Source organism: Myotis daubentonii, chromosome 2 (assembly GCF_963259705.1).
Source record: "Myotis daubentonii chromosome 2, mMyoDau2.1, whole genome shotgun sequence".
Lineage (NCBI taxonomy): Eukaryota > Metazoa > Chordata > Mammalia > Chiroptera > Vespertilionidae > Myotis > Myotis daubentonii.
In genome coordinates, this window is record NC_081841.1 from 17,733,523 (window position 1) to 17,753,104 (window position 19,582).

Consider the following 19,582-nt stretch of genomic DNA (forward strand, 5'->3'; position numbering starts at 1 on the left):
CCCAAAATATATATAATTTTATGTGTCCATTATATCTAAAAAAAGGTGGGAATAAATAAGTGAATAAATAAAAATGCCCCCATAGAATACACTAATACTTGTTTCAATGTATCTGAATACCTAATTCCTGTTGGTGTAGATGCTTCAAAGGGAAACATTTCCTTAAGAATATCCCTTTCTATTCTTCTTTCCTCTGTTTTTTCTCCCACCTAATAAAAAACAAACAACCAAAGTTAAAAATTAGTGTAAATGTGCAACAATGAAAATATATTTTAAATGGAAGTTTCAGAGAAGAGAATGCACTTAAATCTATCCTAGCTTTTAACTGCTATTTCTAAATTCATTATCACCTAAGTATCCACACATTTCCAAATTTCTTCAAATTTAAGATGTTACTGTGATAATTGGGGGGGGGGGGGGGGGGGGCCCGCGGGGGGGAGTTTAGCCACACATTAAAAATTAACAAGTTAGCCGAAACCGGTTTGGCTCAGTGGATAGAGCATCGGCCTGCGGACTGAAAGGTCCCAGGTTCGATTCCGGTCAAGGGCATGTACCTGGGTTGCAGGCATATCCCCAGTGGGAGATGTGCAGGAGGCAGCTGATCGATGTTTCTCGCTCATCGATGTTTCTAACTCTCTATCTCTCTCCCTTCCTCTCTGTAAAAAATCAATAATAAAAAAAAATATATATATATATATAAAAAAATTAACAAGTTAAAGTAAAAGAAACAAAAATTCAGTGAAGCTAATATGGCAGTATAAGTTCCCCCACTGGATTTCCCATGCTTTTCATTAACATTAAGAGTACATTGTTTTTTCCTCCATTAAAAACTTCATAATAAGCCCGACTGGAGTGGCTCAGTTGGTTGAGCGTAGTCCCATGAACCTTAGAAGCTGCCAGTTTGATTCCTGGTCAGGGCACATGCCAGGGTTTTGAGGCTCAATGCCCAATAGGGGGCCTGCAGGAGGCAGCTAATCAATGTTTCTTTCTCATCAGTGTTTCTCTCTCCCTTCCTCTTTCTTAAAAAAAGTCAACAAAAACATATTTTAAAAAAATACTTTGTAATAAATGATCAAATATAGAAGATATCAAATTAATATGGACCTTTAACAAATTTCAGTATGTGTTTTAAAGCAGTCAATCTAATCTTCCTAACTTAAAAAAACATAAGATATATCCTTTTCAACAACCTGACTGTTTTGCTTGTTTGCCTTTATGCCCCGATCAAAATAACCTTTGGTAAAAATACATTAAAACTATAATACATCATGCAGTTAGTACTTTAAAGCTTAATGATACAGGAGTTAATCAAATGAAGCATCATACAAAGTCATTTTAAAGTCCCATTATTTGACCTTTCAGTGAAAGATAGTATAGCCTCCCATATTGCCCAGTTATACTTTCAACTCTCATCCATAACGAAGAGGAGAACATGTTATAAGCAGCACACAAATGACCACTCCCTTGAAAACTATAAGTTAAGAGGAACACAGTAGCAGCAAGAGGATAGTATTAGCACGTCATATTACATCGGTTACTTTTTATTGTCACTAGCCGAAGTATGTCTTTAAAAATATATGTGCGCGTGCACATACACACACACACACACACACACACACACACACACGCACCCCACCTAATAAAGCTCTGCTCCCTCCCACTTCTAAAAAACAAATATAAGTATTTCCTCTTTAAAAGATCAATGATAACATCGATCTAAATTTTATTCATTTACTTCAGCTCTTGTCAATGGTTTCTTTGGTGTTCTTCTGGGTATGTCTGAGAATTCAGTGATTGGCAGAATAGGAGCTGCATGCTTGAAATTTCCAGTCACCCTATTGACAACCTGCCAAGATTCAAATTATTCAGACTCAGAATTATCCAAACATAACAAAGACATGTGAAAAAAAGAAAAATATATTTTATTTCTACATTATTAGAACTTTCCCTTAATAAAAATTTAGGCAAAAGGACCCAGAAATGAATATATTCAGTGGTTCTCACATGTGAAGCCTTATTATGCTTTAAATATTTTAGCAAAAAAGTATCCTTTTAATATTTTGGATTCTTGCGCAATGAATTAAATTTATACATACATAAATTGGCTATATTGAAAATCTTAAATTTAGAATTATGTGGGGAATAAGTTTAACATATGTTTAAAAACATGTAAGTTTGATATTTGCCAAAAAACACCACCTCCCCAATTCTAATTAAAGGGTAGTTTACAAAGAATACAACTTGTATAGTTTATGAAACATATTTACTAAGGTTTCGTTGCTTGAAGCCATTATAGTTTCAGCTATGGGAGTACTCTCTGAAATTATTGCACCATCTATACGAAAATGTTCTGAAGTATCCACCTGTTAGTTTGAAAACAAAACAAAAACAATAAATATAAAATAATCACTAAAACCCTACCAATCTGAAAACCCAATTCTAAGCAATAAGCCTTGCATCACCCTTTTCCTCGGAGTTCTTCTCGACCCTCTTGTGGATTCCCTAGTTAATGCCTGCAGAGGTCCGCCTTTGGAAGATCCACTTGTCCATTCAGTCTCAGTTATTCCAGCTTGAGAATAGCTCTAATCAACATCGACACATTAAAAAGTCATATTCTAACATCAAACACCTTAATAATGGCCATATTAGCACAGATAGGCCATGAAAACTCTCCAAATGCCAGCATTTGCAAGCAATGCTATGCCCTCAATATATTTCTATATGTATTGACTGAACTGATATGTAGTTATCAGAAAATACTTAACGGATGGTAAAAATACATTCAAGAGTCCAACTATAGAAGCTCACAAATTGTAACAGAAACAAGGGGAGAAAAAGTGCATCAATTCATCACTGACTCCTTTTGTGACTGCTGTGTGCTATTTGCCTCTAGCATTGCAGCTGCATCTCTGACCGTCTAATCAACAAGCAGGCTGAGGCTGAGCATGAGAGACTTTCTTTGACTTATAAAAAAGTCATTTGTTACAAGTCAGAATCCTTTTAAAACAAAATACAAATTTTATAATTAAACATTATTTGTTTCCTGTGGTTAGGAATATTAAACTATTAAATAGAATCAGTTTAAATTATAATCCATACACAGCTATCTGAACTTAAAAATTCCCAGGTGTCAAACTCTTCTTAAAGACATTAAAATTAAATAGCAACAAAAACTTGGTGTCACCTCTTTCATGAACATGCATGCCTAACCTGTCACAGCCAAACCTCCCTCAATGCTATCCACTCCTCACTACAGAAAGATAATAGTGACACACTACTGTTTTACCTTCCAGTCCATGATTCATTTCTTCCTTGAAAAGCTGAGTAATATTCCCTCATTTAAAAAATTAAGTTACCAGTCCTTATAAAATAGCTTGAAAGCCATTAGACTAGTGCTTCTCAAACTGTACTGTGTGTTTCAACCAACTGCAGCTTTTGTTAAAATGCAGATTCTGATGTAGTAGCCCAGGTATAGGACCTGAGATTCTGCACCCCAAGCATCAAGCTATTCAACGTTGAAGCCACCATTACCAGATGATCCTTTAAAATTCTTTTAACTAGAAAATAGCCATCCATGATTAGCATATTAGAGTGCGCATATATGGTCACTTTTGCTTTCAAGCTAGTATTTTATCTAGATAAAGGGTGTTTCTTTATATTTGAGTCAATGTCCGTTAATTTTAAAGGTGAATATATTGCCCTAACTGGTTTGGCTCAGTGGGTAAAGCGTCGGCCTACAGACTGAAGGGTCCCAGGTTCAATTCCAGTCAAGGGCATGTACCTTGGCTGCGGGCACATCCCCAGTAAGGAGTGTGCAGGAGGCAGCTGACCGATGTTTCTTTCTCATCTCTGTTTCTAACTATCTGTCCCTCTCCCTTCCTCTCTGTAAAAAATCAATAAAATATATTTTAAAAAATAATATAAAAATAAAGGTGAATATATTTTACTCTTATCCTGGGACAAGAGTGGTCACCCAATAAGTATGCTTATTTGGTTGGAAGTATTAGTACCAAACCCCACAAGATACTGACAGTCTCATTGGACTGATTTTGTAGTTTCCCTTTGACTCACAATCTGAATCTCTGAGTCCTTTTTCCTGCTCTCAATTAGGAAATTTTTGCTGAATGCAAACTTAATGTTAGTAAAAAGACAAATCTGTGAACAAATTATATATACATATAATTAATGCTTATTAATAGTTAAGTTCCTGATTATTTGAATAGAAGGAACAACGGTTTCAATCTCAATCCTTAAAGCACAGTATCATCTGGGAGCTTTTTAAAAAAACATATCAATATAAAAAACATACCCCAACCCTACCTTAGACCAATCAAGTCAGAATTAGAAGGCCTGTGCATACTGAATTTTTATAGCTCCTAAAGGGAGTCTAATGTGCAGCCAGAGCTGAGAACTTGTTTAAGATAATATTATAACTGACTTATAATGCACCTCATTGTTTCCTCTTTAATAATCAATGCCAATATAAACAATTAGAAGTATTTTTAAAATATTCTATTTTAAAACAGTCTAGGTAAAATAGTCTATCTGGTATTATCAAACTCAGTATTTTAAAACTCTTCAAAGAATATAAAACTGCATCGCTTGAAAGGTGTAATATTTACCATTTATGCAACCGATACAATATAAAGGCCAAACATTTAGCCTATATTCATGAAGGTTGGAGGCTTGGGTAGACAATGTCTTTTTCCTTAAAATTAGTTAGCTACCAAATTCCAGGACTTCCCATGTTATGTTTTATTTTTAATAAATGACTAAAATAATCCCTTCATCAAAAATTCTTATGAAATATCTATTAAAACTATTATGGTTAATAAAAAGGGCTAAGTACCATTTAACGATTATTTTCTTCTATGGAAGGAAACACAAGAAACATATTTATTACCTGTGAGAATAGCTGGGAAAAGGGGTGGGATGGATACTTTTCTCTATAAATTATTTATATTTTCCTTTGTTCAACTTTATTGAATTCTTTGGTTGAGGACTATTAATCAGTTTTATTCTTGACTATCATTATCTAATTTAGAAGTAATCATCTTCACAGAAAACTAATACAACCAGAAAAGATATTCTGAAAATTATAAAGAATTTTTTCTACCAGAATCCACTATACACTAGTGACTTTGAGAAGAAAATAGAATTTAAAAAATTATAAAATTATAATTCAGTTTTATAACTACTTAGGAAGATGGACTAAGTAATATTAATTAAAAAGAAACTCACTGCTATATAAAATTAGTGGTTAATGTGATTGCATCCAGATTGTAGGTAGTCTCTAAATAATATTTTCTATGAAAAGGATTAGGGTTCTTTAGAAAAATGGCTGATATGGTAAGAGGCAGGAAATATATATGAGCATGGGTCATCTTACTGTGCCAGAAAACAAGAAACTATCAAAGACAAACAAGGTCAATAAAAAGAAACAGGATCCAACTTAGTAATCCCTAACAACTAAAGATGGCATAATTTGAACATGAAAAAAGAATGACTGCAATTGATCATAAAATATATAAAACCATACTATTTTCCTGGCCAGTGTGGCTCAGTTGTTTGAGTGTCGTCCAATGCATTTGAGAGGGTAATCAGTTCGATTCCTGGGTGGTGCTTGATCCCAGTAAGGGGTGTGCAGGAGGCAGCTGATCAATGTTTCTCTCTCTCCCAAATCAATAAAAACATATTAAAAGAAAAAAAGAAAAAATACCATACTATTAAAAGATATTTGATGATCCCTTTTCAAAGTAACTAGGGCACTTTGATTTGAAAAGTAGAAAATAAAAACAAGAATTAAACATTTATTCTGGCATTCCTATATGAGTTTTATTTTAAGGTAACTAAGCAGGTTCATCAGGGAAGAAAGTTCTTTATAAAAATTCCAATTATAGAGGTAAAGGAATGAGAGAAATCATCTTACAACCGCAAATGAAATAATGGATCTGGGCAATAATCATAAATGGCTGTCAGAACCATTAAATGAAAGGGTGATACAGAACTTTATAATGAATGGATTAGGCTTTCAACATTTGAACCCATTACTAATTTTAGCATAACCAAAGGACATCATGTGAAACGATGGAATATGAAGGCCACACCACCATTTATGAAATGTTCTTGTCAAAGAAACTGAACCTGAATCTAACCAACTCTATAATCTGTGCTGTCCAATACAGTAGTTACTAACCACATGTGGTAATTTAAATTTAAGTTTATAAAGTAGTTTCTCAGCCACACTAGTCACATTCCAAGTATTCAATACCTAAATATGGTTCAGGGCTACCATAATGGACAGCAGATACAAAACATTTCTATCATCACAGAAAGGTCAATTGCATTGCCCCACTATAAATCTCTAACTCCCAGACTACAGGAAATACAGGGTATAGAAGAACAAATTAAATGACACTTGAAGAAACAATTGCCAAATCCAGAATATGAGGAATTCTATATAGCGAACCAACATGATTTCTTCACCAAATAAATGGAGGGAGGAGAAACAGTTATAGGGGAAGTAGCTACAGATTTGAAATTAAAAACAACAACAAATAATATGTGGAATTTGTTTGGATCCTAATTTGAATAATTTAATCACGAGACATTTCTGAAACTGAAGGAATTAAACAGAGTAGATACGAAAAATAATTTTTAGGTGTGAAAATGGCATTGTGTGTGTATAGAAACAGCTATGTTTTTGAGACCTATACCAAAATTTTAATGTGTGAAATGACAAATCAGAGATTTGCTTTCATGTACTCTAGTGAAAAGCAAAACAAAACCAAAGAATTAAGTTAGAGTACATGTGAAGATGAAATAAAACTGATAAAATGTTGACAACTGTTGAGGCTCTGTGACTGAAGAGTCATTAAATTCGTCTCTCCCCTCTTCCGTATTTTAAAATTTTGTTATCTAAGGCCACTGTCTAATTCTGCTGTCGTCTCCTCAATCTACTCTCCTTTGATTATTTATCCTGTCCTTCAGTTTAGCTTCCCCAACGGAAACAATTACCCTTTAAACCATCTTTAATATCATCCTTCCTCCCTTCTTTTTCCCTGTTATCTGACCAGTCACACCTTCTTGCTAGCTCTATATCATTTTGCCTTCATACTCTGGGCCAAAATTATCCATGCTTGTCTATTTCAGTGTCCTTCACCAGATTTTCCTAGTTTCTACACTAAGTGCATCTTGCCTCACCAATAATAAAAAAGGTAAATTTTTATCTAAACAAGAAAAATGTGGTCTTAGAACCAGACTAAGTTCAGAGTTGAAGGAAAAGTCACAGAAGACAGGCAAAAGTAAAAGCAAAGCCAGAAATCTAGACACAGCCTGGCCAGCGTGGCTCAGTGGTTGGTCCTGAGTCACTCTGAACCAGGAGGTTCCGGATCGATTCCTGGTCAGAGCATATGCCCGAGTCGCAGGCTTGATACCATTGGGGGTCATGCAGGAGGCACCCGATCAATGACTCTCCTCATTGATGTTTCTCTCTCTCTCTTCCTCTCCCTTACTCTCTGAAATCAATAAAAAAAAAGAAAGAAAGAAAGAAAGAAATCTAGAGACAAAGACACAAATATAAAACCATTCCCTGCCTTTTACGGGGGGATAAAATGGATACATATGTAATACCCTTTGTAATACTTTAAGCAATAAAAAAAAACAAAACAAAACAAACAAACAAAAAAAACCATTCCCTGCCTTTTAAAGAAATAACATAGGAATTACTTAGGCATGTCCATCTTTTAAAATATTTCTTTTAGACAAATATCATATAATTTCACTTACAGGTGAAATCTAAAAACAAAATAGACAAAACAGAATCAGACTCACAGATGCAGAGAACTGATGGTTGGTTGCCAGATGAGAGGGAGCTTGGGGGACCGGGTGAAAGAGGTCAGGGGATTAAGAAGTACAAACTGGTAGTTACAAAATAGTCACAGGGATGTAAAGTGCAGCATAGGCAATTATAGTCAATAATATTGTAATGACTATGTATAATGCCAGATGGGTGCTATACTTACTGAAAGGATCACTTTGTAAATTACATAAATGTCTAACCACTATGCTGCACACAAGAAACTAATAAAATATTGAATGTCAACTGTAATTGGAAAATAAAGTTACAAAGATATGGTAAAAACTAAAAAAAAAAAAAAAATTTCAAAACCAGTATGACTGGCTTTGAACCATGCTTAGCACAGAATCAAACACAAATGAGACATTTATTAAACACACTTTTGCAGTAAACACAGGTACACTACTGATAACACAAAATTCAGATTTCTGATGCCATTTAACGAACAATGAATGAACAATATTTAGTGTGATGGAATCTGGGTGTCAACTATTAACCAAAGACTAGGACACAGGCCTGGAAACTACTTATACCTGAATACAGTGATCATAAAACTAAAGATACCTGATTGTGCTCAACTCTTCTTTGCTTGAGTGTTACGGGAGTCTTTGCTCTGCCCTTTAGTGGTTCTCTCTTCTCAAGCTTGAGCTCTATTTTAGAGTCTGGAAATAACATTTTAGAAACCATTACTTTTTGAAACATACAATAAACAAAACCATCTTAACATTAGTTTGAAATGCTGGTTTTAGGCACACTAATAAAACAAGTCATCTGTTATTACCTCAACAAACCAAAACTGTTTAACTGCAATTTTTGTCTTTTTCTTTTCCATTCTTATTTTATTCCATTTTTGTTTATCTCCCCCACTCCTTAATCTGATCACAACTTCATATTCTCTTTCCCTTTTTTTGGGACAAACAACCTGAAACAAAGTGAATTCAAACTGCTCCCATGGAGGCTTTTCACGAAAAACAATTTAGAGGTGGGAAAAGAACATTAAAATATAGTTGTTGCCATTCTTTTGTCCATACAGTGTAAATGTTTATTAAATTAAAAATTGAAATATGTAAAGGAAAAAGCTATAGGGAATTTTAAGAATGAAAAACAAAACAAACGTACCTATATGGTACCAAGCTTCCAATAACATTAAGTGCAACAATGTTAATACATAAGTGCAGTTTAAGTCTCTCCTCCCTTCTTTTTTGATGTGATTATAAGAAACCTAAGTACAGCCCTAGCTGGTTTGGATCAGTGGATAGAGCATAGGTCTGGGGACTGAAGGGTCCTGTGTTCAATCCCCAGTAAGGGGCGTGCAGGTGGCAGCTGATCATTGATTCTCTCTCATCACTGATATTTCTATCGCTCTCTCCCTCTTTGAAATCAATAAAAATATATTTTTTAAAAAAACTTAAGTACAACTGAGGAGGTAAGGAGAACTCTTGTTGGCAGAAATGTGCAACCAATCACAGGCCACTTCTCCACCTCTTCCCAATACAATATAACATTTCTTTGAAAAGAAGCTAGTGCATATGTATTACTTAGCATACCACCATAATAGTTATTAATGTTAACAACCCAAATAAATATGTATGTCTTTTTATAGGCTTTAATATTCCATTCCTCTATCACTTGAAGAGCTGGATTTATTAAAAGACTAATATAAATTTTAGTTAGCTTTCACATTTTGTGGCCATTTATTATCACAGAGCAAAATGTCAGTTGTTACCTCTAAAACTTGTTACCAAAAACTTTAGATTACTTTCGCACCAAAGAAGAAATGGAGTCAATTATTGAAAGCTTAGCTTTGCATGAACTCAATCCAGTTGTACTAAAAGTAGCCAAGGGAGCCATGTATCTTGCTAGCTAGTCTAGTATTAGTCAGTCCAATGTCTACTTGCAAATTTCCCAAAAATGAGCAGTGATTTTTATTTTCAGCATGCTAGCTCAAATAGTTCGATCTTTATTTAGGATTAAGTATCAACTCTATCCCCTACATCCCAAAGCTCCTATTAATAGATCGATTATATATCTGTATTTGGAACAATCCTTAACTTTATGAAATCTTAAGCTGTTAACTCAGAGTCTAAGAATTAGAAAACATCCAAAGAACTCAATAGTAGTTGAGCAGAAACTGATTTAAACAAATAAGGTATCTGGTTACAGATTAATTTCTCTTACAAATTTTAAATTCCAACAGCCAATAAAAACATGGTCTTTAAATATAGTAAAACTATATTTAGAATATTTTCAACTATACCACTCTAATGTCAAGTGAGTTTCAATGATGAAATGATAAAGGGATGTTCGTTCACAAATATCTAACTTATTTTAACTCCAAGAATAAAACACACATACAACATGTTGCTGGAGACCACACAAAACTGTTCAAATTTAACAACTTTATTGAATTTGCAGAAGCATTCTACAGTAATACATTTTTAAAGTCACACAGCACTTAGTAGGTACATGTATACATGTACATTTCAGAAGACAAATAACAAATAAAATTATTCCCAGAAAGCTGCAAAGATGGGCATGTATAGTCTAAGAATCTGCCTATGAGTACCCAAGGGACCATATTTTGCTTATACTTAATACTATTATTTTCATAAAAGTACAAAGAAGTTCGATTATCAAATGCCTCTACAGTTAGACTCTCATCTTACAATCATAGAAATGAAAACACAAGATAATATACTGTTTTATATAGACACAAAGATACTGGGGTATAGTATGATTTCTTATGACTTAAAAAAACACACCGCCCAACTAACTTAAATTTGCTTTTAGAATTTAAACCTATGAACTGCAACATACCTTGAAAGTGTTACTTTTAAATTCCCATCTTTCCAGTATGGAGTTCATCTAATAAACTACAGCGATAGTGAGAATGCACTATCCTAGAGTATCATGGTCTAGAGCAGTGTTTCTCAGTGTGGTCAACAAACTGTTTGCCACCAGCCCATGAAGAAATGAGGCACTCACAACAGAGTGTAGGTCTGCACACTGTTTTCTCTATCAATAAAATTTTATCAAGAAAATAAACAGTCATTAATCTGAAAAGTGTTTCTACAGTCAAGTTCTGGTGCATGCTTGTCTGTGGATCAGTAAGTCTGAAGACTGGCACACTGAGATGCAATAATCTAGAATATTATGAATGATACTGTAGACATAAAAACAAACAAAAGGGAGAAAAATGAAAGAAAAAAATGTAGAAAAGCTATAGAAAGTACAAAGATATTAAGACCAGCGAAGACTCTACTTATATTCTAGTTAATAGAATTAGTTTTGAAGAGTTGTAAAATCTTATGGAAGGGAGTGAACGATTTGAGATAAAAATGTAACCTACAAAGCTTTAAATTGTATCAGGATTTCTATCTGTGCAACCTTTTTTAAAAGGCAGTTCTATGTAGGCAATTACAGTGGGGCCTTGATTTACGAGTTTAATTCGTTCTGAGACCGAGCTCGTTAAGGAGCTCGTTAACTCAAATTACTCTCAACTCAATGCAAACATTGGCCGAGAGACAGCTGGTATCTCAAAAAACTCGTTAGTAGGGACACTTGTAAGTCAAGGCCCCACTGTACTTTTAAACTATAATTTGATGGGTTGAAGCTTGACACTTTGAAATCAGCCCCATCTGGAAACTAAAAAGACCTTAAAATTTTTTTGATTTAAAAGTACTTTAAATTTCTAGAAAATCTGCGAAGTTCCCTATATCAAAGATGGGCATTTTTATTTTTAACTTTATTAGTGTTTATTTCCACGCTTTTTTATTACTTTGTATACTTCTCCTCCAAATAATGTTCCACCTTTAAAGGGAGTAACAGCCAGCTTATTCTTAGAAGCTGGATTAATTTTGCAATCCTTCAACCAGAGATAACGGCGACCTAAAGTGGAAGATCCCATGGTATGGGCAGCCATCTTTACTTCATCAAATGCAGCTTCACAAAGAAACGAGGCTGCATCATATGTTTTGCTCAGAATCCCAAGTGCCTGGTGGCTACCACTAGGATCTGAGCTAAGAATTTGTGCAGCCTGACTAATGTCAGCCTGCATAGCCCGAACTACAAAGGCGGTATGGGTTGCAACCTGCAATGCTGATGCTGCAGCTTCATATGCTCTACAAAGTGCTGAGTCCAACTGTTTATCAGTTGAAGCTACCTGAATACCTGCTGGTGGAGTGGTTTCAGAAATAAACTCCAGGATTTCATCATCTACTTTTGGAACTGATAATATCTGTGTTGCCTCTTTGGAAGATATTGGATACTTGCATGCCAATGAAGGCAGCTGCCTGTCAATTTGCTGCCACTCCTCTTCAATTACTTTTAAAATAGATTCGTGGAAAGGAAAAGATAGTTCTGAGGCATCTACTTTATCATGCTGTGATTGCTTAGACATCTCTATGCCTAAGGTAGCAAGTGAGTGAGAGACAACAGTTGTAGCAAAAGAAGACATGGATTCAGAGCCACGTATATTTTGAAATTCCACAAAGGAACCTGAATCCTTTTCCTCTCCTAACTTTTTACTCAGTCTAGGCAATTTTCGTGGAGGAGACAGAGATTCGGTTTCTTGAAAATTAGATTGATCAATTCTCTTCCATATGTTTTCTATATCCAGTGAGGGTGTAGTGTTAGAAGTTCCAGGCAAACTACCAACCCCACTCTGGACCAACAGAGAATCGACATAATCTCTGATTGCCTGAGCAAGTGGTGGAGAAATTACTTGTGATCTCTCAGACTCTTCTAGTGTTTTCCTTTTACTGGACAGAATCGACTGACTTGAACCATGGGACCTCTCAGTACAAAATGGTTGAATTCCACTTTTCTCTCCACAGTAAATATTTCCTATGTCTTTATAGCAAGTAGTGGTGGTTTCTTTAATCAGTGAAGGAGAAGCTGCAGCAGAGACCAACATGGCAGCGAGTTCATGCTGAGAAGATGTCGAAGAACTTTTCTCTAAACGTCTATCATGGCTAGAACTGGAGGAAATAAACAAATTCCCTCCAGAGGCTAACTTGTGCAACTGTTCCCTGCCAGGCAAGGTTGTGGCAATAAGAGGTTCCCTAGGTGGGTCTCCCTTAGAAGAATGCACTTTCTTAGCTGCCTGTAGTTCAGTCCTGCCCAAAGGAGGACGGGGGGAGATTTCAGGAAAAGAAATACCCTGAAAAAATCCACCAGAGGGAGTAGTTGGAAGTTCAGAAAAAGGAACAAAATCCCTAGTGGACTTCACTTTCTTGTGTTCTTTCTTCTTTCCTGTAGAGGCAAAAGAGGCAGGAAGTTTAAGCATTACTTGTGTTTAAGCTGATTTTATTCTTTGCCTCTTTGCTAACATAGTGCTGTTGAAGGAAAAGGCTCTATATTTCATATTCGGAACAACCAATTTGACAAACTATGCCCTGGCAGGCAATGCTTAAGAGATATAAGTAATTTGGGTCAAATTAATTAATCATGAAATTATAAAACAAGTCATATAAATGAATTGAACATTTATAAATATAAACTTGTTCTTATAATAAATTTTAAAATGTCATTTCTTTCTTGTACTATTTTCAAAAATATTTAAATATATGGTCAAATTTTCTTAAAATAGTCCACTAAAATATCTGCTCTGAAGTTGCCTTGAAATCAGATTATCTAGCAAAAACTGTCAATTAAAATGCCTATAAATAGAGAACAGAGAAAACATGCCATATGTAAACACTACTGCTATTTACTAATTACAAGGAATAAAACAGACAAGTGATAAGTGACATCTTGGTAGTATAACAGAATAAAGAAAAGTGACAAGATTTAGCATGATATCATTTATATAGATCTTTTAAAGTACAAAGTAATACCATGTATTAGATAGATGCATATAAAAAAAACATTTTAAAATGGGCTGGAAAGATAAGCATAAAACTATGTCAGTGATTATTTCTATGTAGATGATACTTGGAAAGGGATAAGCGGGGAAACTCTGTCTTTATTTGTAATATTTTATTCTCTGAGAAAAATGAGATTTGAAGCAGAAAAGACACAGGTACTTAGGTAATTTTAGGTGACAGAAAACTAGACACTTGTACTTTTCTGTTTCTTAGAGTTTTCAACAAAAGCTATTTAAATCAAATTACTTGGAAAATTAATGATACAGTATAAAGAAAATGACATGTCTTGGTAATATCTTAAATTTTATCATCTGCATGGTTACTGTATCTTATAAGTCTGAAAAAAAATCACATATATTTGATTAACATCATTTAAAACTTTACCTTCTTCGTTGTCACTGTATCTGTCAGAATCATTACTTCCATTCTGTCTTGTATTTTCTGCTGAAGAAGAAATTGTTGGGAAAGGAGTAGAAGATCTTGAGTCTGTTCCTTGTTCCCTCAATTTCAACAGCTTTTTCTCATATAGTTTCCTGGTTGTTCCTGTATTAAGGCAAAACTCGCTTTAGTACAGTGGTTCTCAACCTTCTGGCCCTTTAAATACAGTTCCTCATGTTGTGACCCAACCATAAAATTATTTTCATTGCTACTTCATAACTGTAATGTTGCTACTGTTATGAATCATAATGTAAGTATCTGATATGCAGGATGGTCTTAGGCAACCCCTGTGAAAGGGTAGTCCGACCGCCAAAGGGGTCGCGCGACCCACAGGTTGAGAACCGCTGCTTTAGTACTTATATTGTCTTATTTAAGATAAGCTCAGACATTATCTTTAGCAACATTAAAATGATACTTTCATTCTTTCCTTTCTAATTATTTAAGTGCTTAAAAATGAAAAATGAATTCTTTTTAAAATAATTCTTTGTTTTTAATCTTTGCCTGAGGATGTTTTTATAGTTTTAGAGAGAAAGGGGAGAAAGAGGAACATTAATTGGTTGCCTCCCATATGCACCCCTACCTGGGAAGAGAACCCTCAACCTTTTGGTGTATGGACTCTAGCTAACTGAGCCATCCGGCCAGAGTTGTATAATGAATTATTTTATAAAAATATATTTTCATAGTATTTTAACACAAAATTACAACATTTCCTTTATAGCATGGGATACATAGTAGATTGCTATAGGTCCTTTTAGATAACCTACTGAAGAACCAGATAGGACTGAGTATTTTTGCCTCAAAAGTTTTAGAATTTGTATATTTTCTCCAGTACTACATAATAGTACTTGCCTTTGTAGAAAATCTATTTTTTATTAAACGATTGTACTCACCTAAATTACTGGGATTAATTTAACAACTTCCCCAACCAGAGTGGCTTAGTGGTTGAGCACTAACCCATGAACCAAGAGGTACTCCAGTTCAATTCCCCGGTCAGGGCACATGCAGGCTTGTTACCCCATTGGGGGTGTGCAGGAGGCTGCCAATGGATGTTTCTCTTTCATCGATGTTTCTATCTTTCTATCCCTCTCCCTTCCTTTCTTTCTAAGAAAATCAATAAAAACATATTAAACAACAATAACAAAAATAGCCATCCAGTTATGGGAAAGTACTATAAATCCATTTTTTTTAAATATATTTTTATTGATTTCAGAGAAGAAGGGAGAGGGAGAGAGAAATAGAAACATCAATGATAAGAGAGAATCATTGATTGGCTGCCTCCTGCTGGGGACCCAGCCCATAACCCAGGCATGTGCCCTTGACCGGAATCAAACCCAGGACCCTTCAGTCCACAGGCCGACGCTCTATCCACTAAGCCAAACCAGCTTGGGGTATAAATCACTTTTAAAAATGTAAATGTGCCGAAACCGGTTTGGCTCAGTGGATAGAGCGTTGGCCTGCAGACTGAAAGGTCCCAGGTTCGATTCCGGTCAAGGGCACGTACCTGGGTTGCGGGCATATCCCCAGTAGGAGATGTGCAGGAGGCAGCTGATCGATGTTTCTCTCTCATCGATGTTCCTAACTATCTCTCTCCCTTCCTCTCTGTAAAAAATCAATAAAATATAATTAAAAAAAATGTAAATGTGTTTGGCATAATGTTGGTCAGAAGATACAAAACTTCAGTTATGCAAGATGAATACATCTGGAAATACATAATTTTGTAAATTTAATGTTGAACCACATTTTATGAAAACTGTGTAACAGAAATTATAACAATTAGATGGCAAAGTAAAATTGAATATAAATAAACTTTTTGTTTAACCCTCATCTGAGGACATGCTTTAGACAGAGGAAGGGAGAAAGAGAGAAACATCAATGTGAGAGAGAAACATTGATTCATTGTCCTCTATACTTGCCCCAACCACATTGAACCTGCAACCCAGGTTTGTTCTCTGACCAGAAATTGAACTAGCAGCCTTTTGGTGCACAGAACAGTGCTCTGAGACACTCTAGATGGGCTAAAATAATTCTCAACACTTCAACATCAATGACAATTTAAAGCAAAAAAATTGCTTTTATTTTTTGTTTTAAACTAGCTGTATGTCTTCTCCTGATTTCTGTAAGATGAATAAAATGATAATGTATATTTTTAGAAACAACACATATCTCAAAATGTTATATAAGTAGTCTTGAGATGAACAGCTAGGGAGGGGGGAATGGGAAGATGTTGGTCAGAGGGTAAAAAAATTCAGTTATGCAAGATGGACAAGTTCTGGAAATATAATGTATAACCTGGGTCATAGTTAATGATGCTGTATTATATACTTCAAATTTGGTAAGAAGTTAAACCTTAAGTGCTTTCACCACACAAAAGAATATTATGTGAGGTGATAGCTATGTTAATTAGTTTGATTATGGTGATCATTTCACAATGATTATATATATCAAAACATCAAGTTACACACCTTAAATACATATAATTTTGTAAACTAAACCTCCATATAGCTGGGAGAGAAAAAGGAATAGTCTGTATACCAACCAACATGTAGTTTAATATATATTGACTAGAGGCCCAGTGCACGAATTCGTGAATGGATGGGGTCTGGCTGGCCCAGCCCCAATTGGAGGAGACGGTGGGCGATTGGCCAGCGGGCCCAGCCCCCAAATGAAGGTGGGGTGGGGGGAACGGTGAGGGGTCAGCGGCCGGGGGAGATTGACGAGCCAGTCCTACCTGATTGGTGTGTGTGTGTGTGGGGGGGGGGGGGGGGGAACATTGGGGGCAGAGCTGGCTGGGGGGAGGGGCAATGGGCTGATTGGGGTGGTGGGGGCCCACCAGGGGCAGAGCTGGCTGGGGGGGAAGGGTGACAGGCAGTTGACTGGCTGGCCCTGCCCCTGACTGGAGTGGGTGGGGGAGGGGCTGCAGGACATGGTCCAGACAGCCTCGCCCCCTATTGGGGTAGGGGGGGCGATTAGGGGTGGGGCTGGTGGGGGGGGGTTGGCTGGCTGTCCCGCCCTTCATCAGGGTGGGAGAAGCTGATCAGGGGTGGGACTGGCTAGGGGAGGGGCTGCAGGAGGTTGGCTGGACCCACCCCCTGATCAGGCCAGTTTGCTGGCCACAGTGGGCATCATAGCAACCAGTCTTTCTGGCTGTTACAATGTTTTGGTCACTGGCTTTTTATATATATACTAGAGGCCCGGTGCACAAAAATTTGTGCACTGGGGCGGGGCGGGGGGGGGGGGGGGGAGAAGGGGCCCTCAGAGCAGGGCTGATTGTGGAGTTGGGGCGGCGCCACCCCCAGTCATGCACAGAGCAGGGCGGATCGGGAGGATGCGATGCCACCCTCAGTCACGCTCAGGGTAGGGCCGATTGGGGGGTTGGGGCACCGCCCCTGTCACACTCAAGGCAGGGTCGATGGGGAAGTTGTGGCGCCACTCCCTGTCACTCACAGAGCAGGACCCATCAGGGGGGTTGCGGCTCCGTACCCTGTCACGCACAGAGCAGGGTCGATCAGGGGGTTGGGGAGCTCCCCCCAGTCACACACAGAGCATGGCTCATTAGGGGGTTGAGGAGCTCCCCCCTGTCATACACAGAGTAGGGCCGATAGGGGAGTTGGGGCACCGCCCCCTGTCACACACACAGCAGGGTGGATCAGAGGGTTGGGGCGCCGCACCGTCACACTCAGGGCAGGGCCCGTGGCGGAGGGGGGGTTGGGGCGCCGCCCTCTATCACCCACAGAGCAGGGCCTATCAGGCACAGGGGCGCCATACCCTGTCACACACAGAGCAGGACCGATCAGGGGGTTGGGGCACCGCACCCTGTCACACACAGAGCCGCAGGGCGATCAGGGGGGTGGGGGAGCTCCCCCGTATCAGGCACAGAGCAGGGCTGATCAGGGGGTTGGGGCGCCTTCCCCTGTCACGCTGATCCCGGTGCCGGGAGGCTTCGCAGCTCCGCTGATCCCGGTACTGGGAGGCATATTACCCTTTTACTATATAGGGTAGAGGCCTGGTGCACGGGTGGGGGCTGGCTGGTTTGCCCTGAAGGGTGTCCTGGATCAGGGTGGCGGTCCCGCTTGGGTGCCTTGGCCAGCCTGGGTGAGGGGCTGATGGCTGTTTGCAGCTGGTCACACACCCTTCAGGGTGGGGGGTCCCCACTGGGGTGCCTGGCCAGTCTGGGTGAGGGGCTGAGGGCTGTTTTCAGGCTGGCGGGTGACTGAAGCTCCCAACCGCTCCTTTTTTTCTTTTTTTATTCTGGGCCAGCTTTAGCTCTGAGGCTTGGCTCCAGCTCTGAGGCCTCAGCTGCTGAAAGAAGGTATCTGGTTTGTTTAGGTTCTATAATCAAAACTCTGTATCAACTCCAGCTCTGAGATCCCAGCCCACTGAAAGCTGGTTTCTGGGGTTTTGTTTAGCTTCTATTTTGTTACAATGTTTCTTAAACTGCAAGCTCAGAGGCCGGCAAGGCTGGCGGGGAACGTTGGTTTCCTCCGTCACTGAAGCAAGCAAGCCTCATGTTCAGTTTAAGCTGCCTGGCCGCCATCTTGGCTGGCAGTTAATTTGCATAATGCCCTGATTAGCCAATTACCATGTTTCTCTTTTATTAGATAGGATAATAATACAGATTTTTCAACATCTCCCTTTTGAATTTTAAATAAAATTTTAAAGGGGTATCAAATGTCTGCTGGTAATTATATTAATAGGCAAATACTATCTACTTACAGTTATTAAATATAACAAAAGAAAGGCGCATTCAAAATCCTTGTTTGCTCCTACGCCTATAGGAGAAAATGAGCCCACAAATCTCCGGTGTTCAAACTTTCACATAACTTATAAGATCAAAATATGTAGAACTTCCTCATCCTTAAGTTATATATTCCAAAGACCTTCTAAAATTAAGGCATACTCAGCCTTGCAAAAGTAACCAAATGATGGCAATTCAGTGTATTTAGTTCCAGGTTTTCTCTTTTTAGTTTGTTCAGGATATCATTCTTGAATTCTAACCAAAACAAGACTTTTTATGATTCTTCCATGTGCACATATTAAATTGGTTTTTACCCCATTAAAAATAAAAAGAGAAAAAAGGGTCCTTTTAATAACTGAAATGCTAAGTATTAATTAACTTGAGTTATATTAACAAGTCAATTACTAAATTACTGATTTAAATGACTTTGGCCAGTCATGTTACCTCAGATTTTCCTCCACTTACATGTAAGACACATATTACCATGTGTCTCACCAGGTAATACAATATGAGCACATATGAAACAATCTTGACACAGAGGTGAGGTAATCTTGGAGACTGTCTAGTCCAATTCCCTCATTTTATTTCCCTCATTTATAGTTAAAAAAAGGTAATGTCCTGGTCATAGAAATGATTGGCAGAGTGGCCATTAAAACCCAAAATTAACTGCTAGGTAAGAAGGAA

The 19,582-nt window shown here is 37.5% G+C and overlaps 1 protein-coding gene across 6 annotated transcripts in view; it reads right to left on the reverse strand.

The window, feature by feature from the left end:
* Positions 1-19,582, reverse strand: part of TMPO (thymopoietin) — a 37,340-nt gene that overhangs the window by 2,816 nt on the left and 14,942 nt on the right. The window contains exons 3-8 of one of the 6 annotated variants that reach the window (XM_059681908.1): positions 14,110-14,268; positions 8,423-8,520; positions 2,463-2,582; positions 2,268-2,363; positions 1,736-1,846; positions 121-209 (exon numbers count right to left, since the gene is read on the reverse strand). In XM_059681908.1, coding sequence (XP_059537891.1) covers positions 121-209; positions 1,736-1,846; positions 2,268-2,363; positions 2,463-2,582; positions 8,423-8,520; positions 14,110-14,268 — 673 coding nt within the window. Of the gene's footprint in view, positions 1-120; positions 210-1,735; positions 1,847-2,267; positions 2,364-2,462; positions 2,583-8,422; positions 8,521-10,242; positions 11,288-11,451; positions 13,112-14,109; positions 14,269-19,582 lie in introns of those variants that run through there. The other 5 variants (XM_059681912.1, XM_059681909.1, XM_059681910.1 and 2 more) reach the window with 5 other exon arrangements.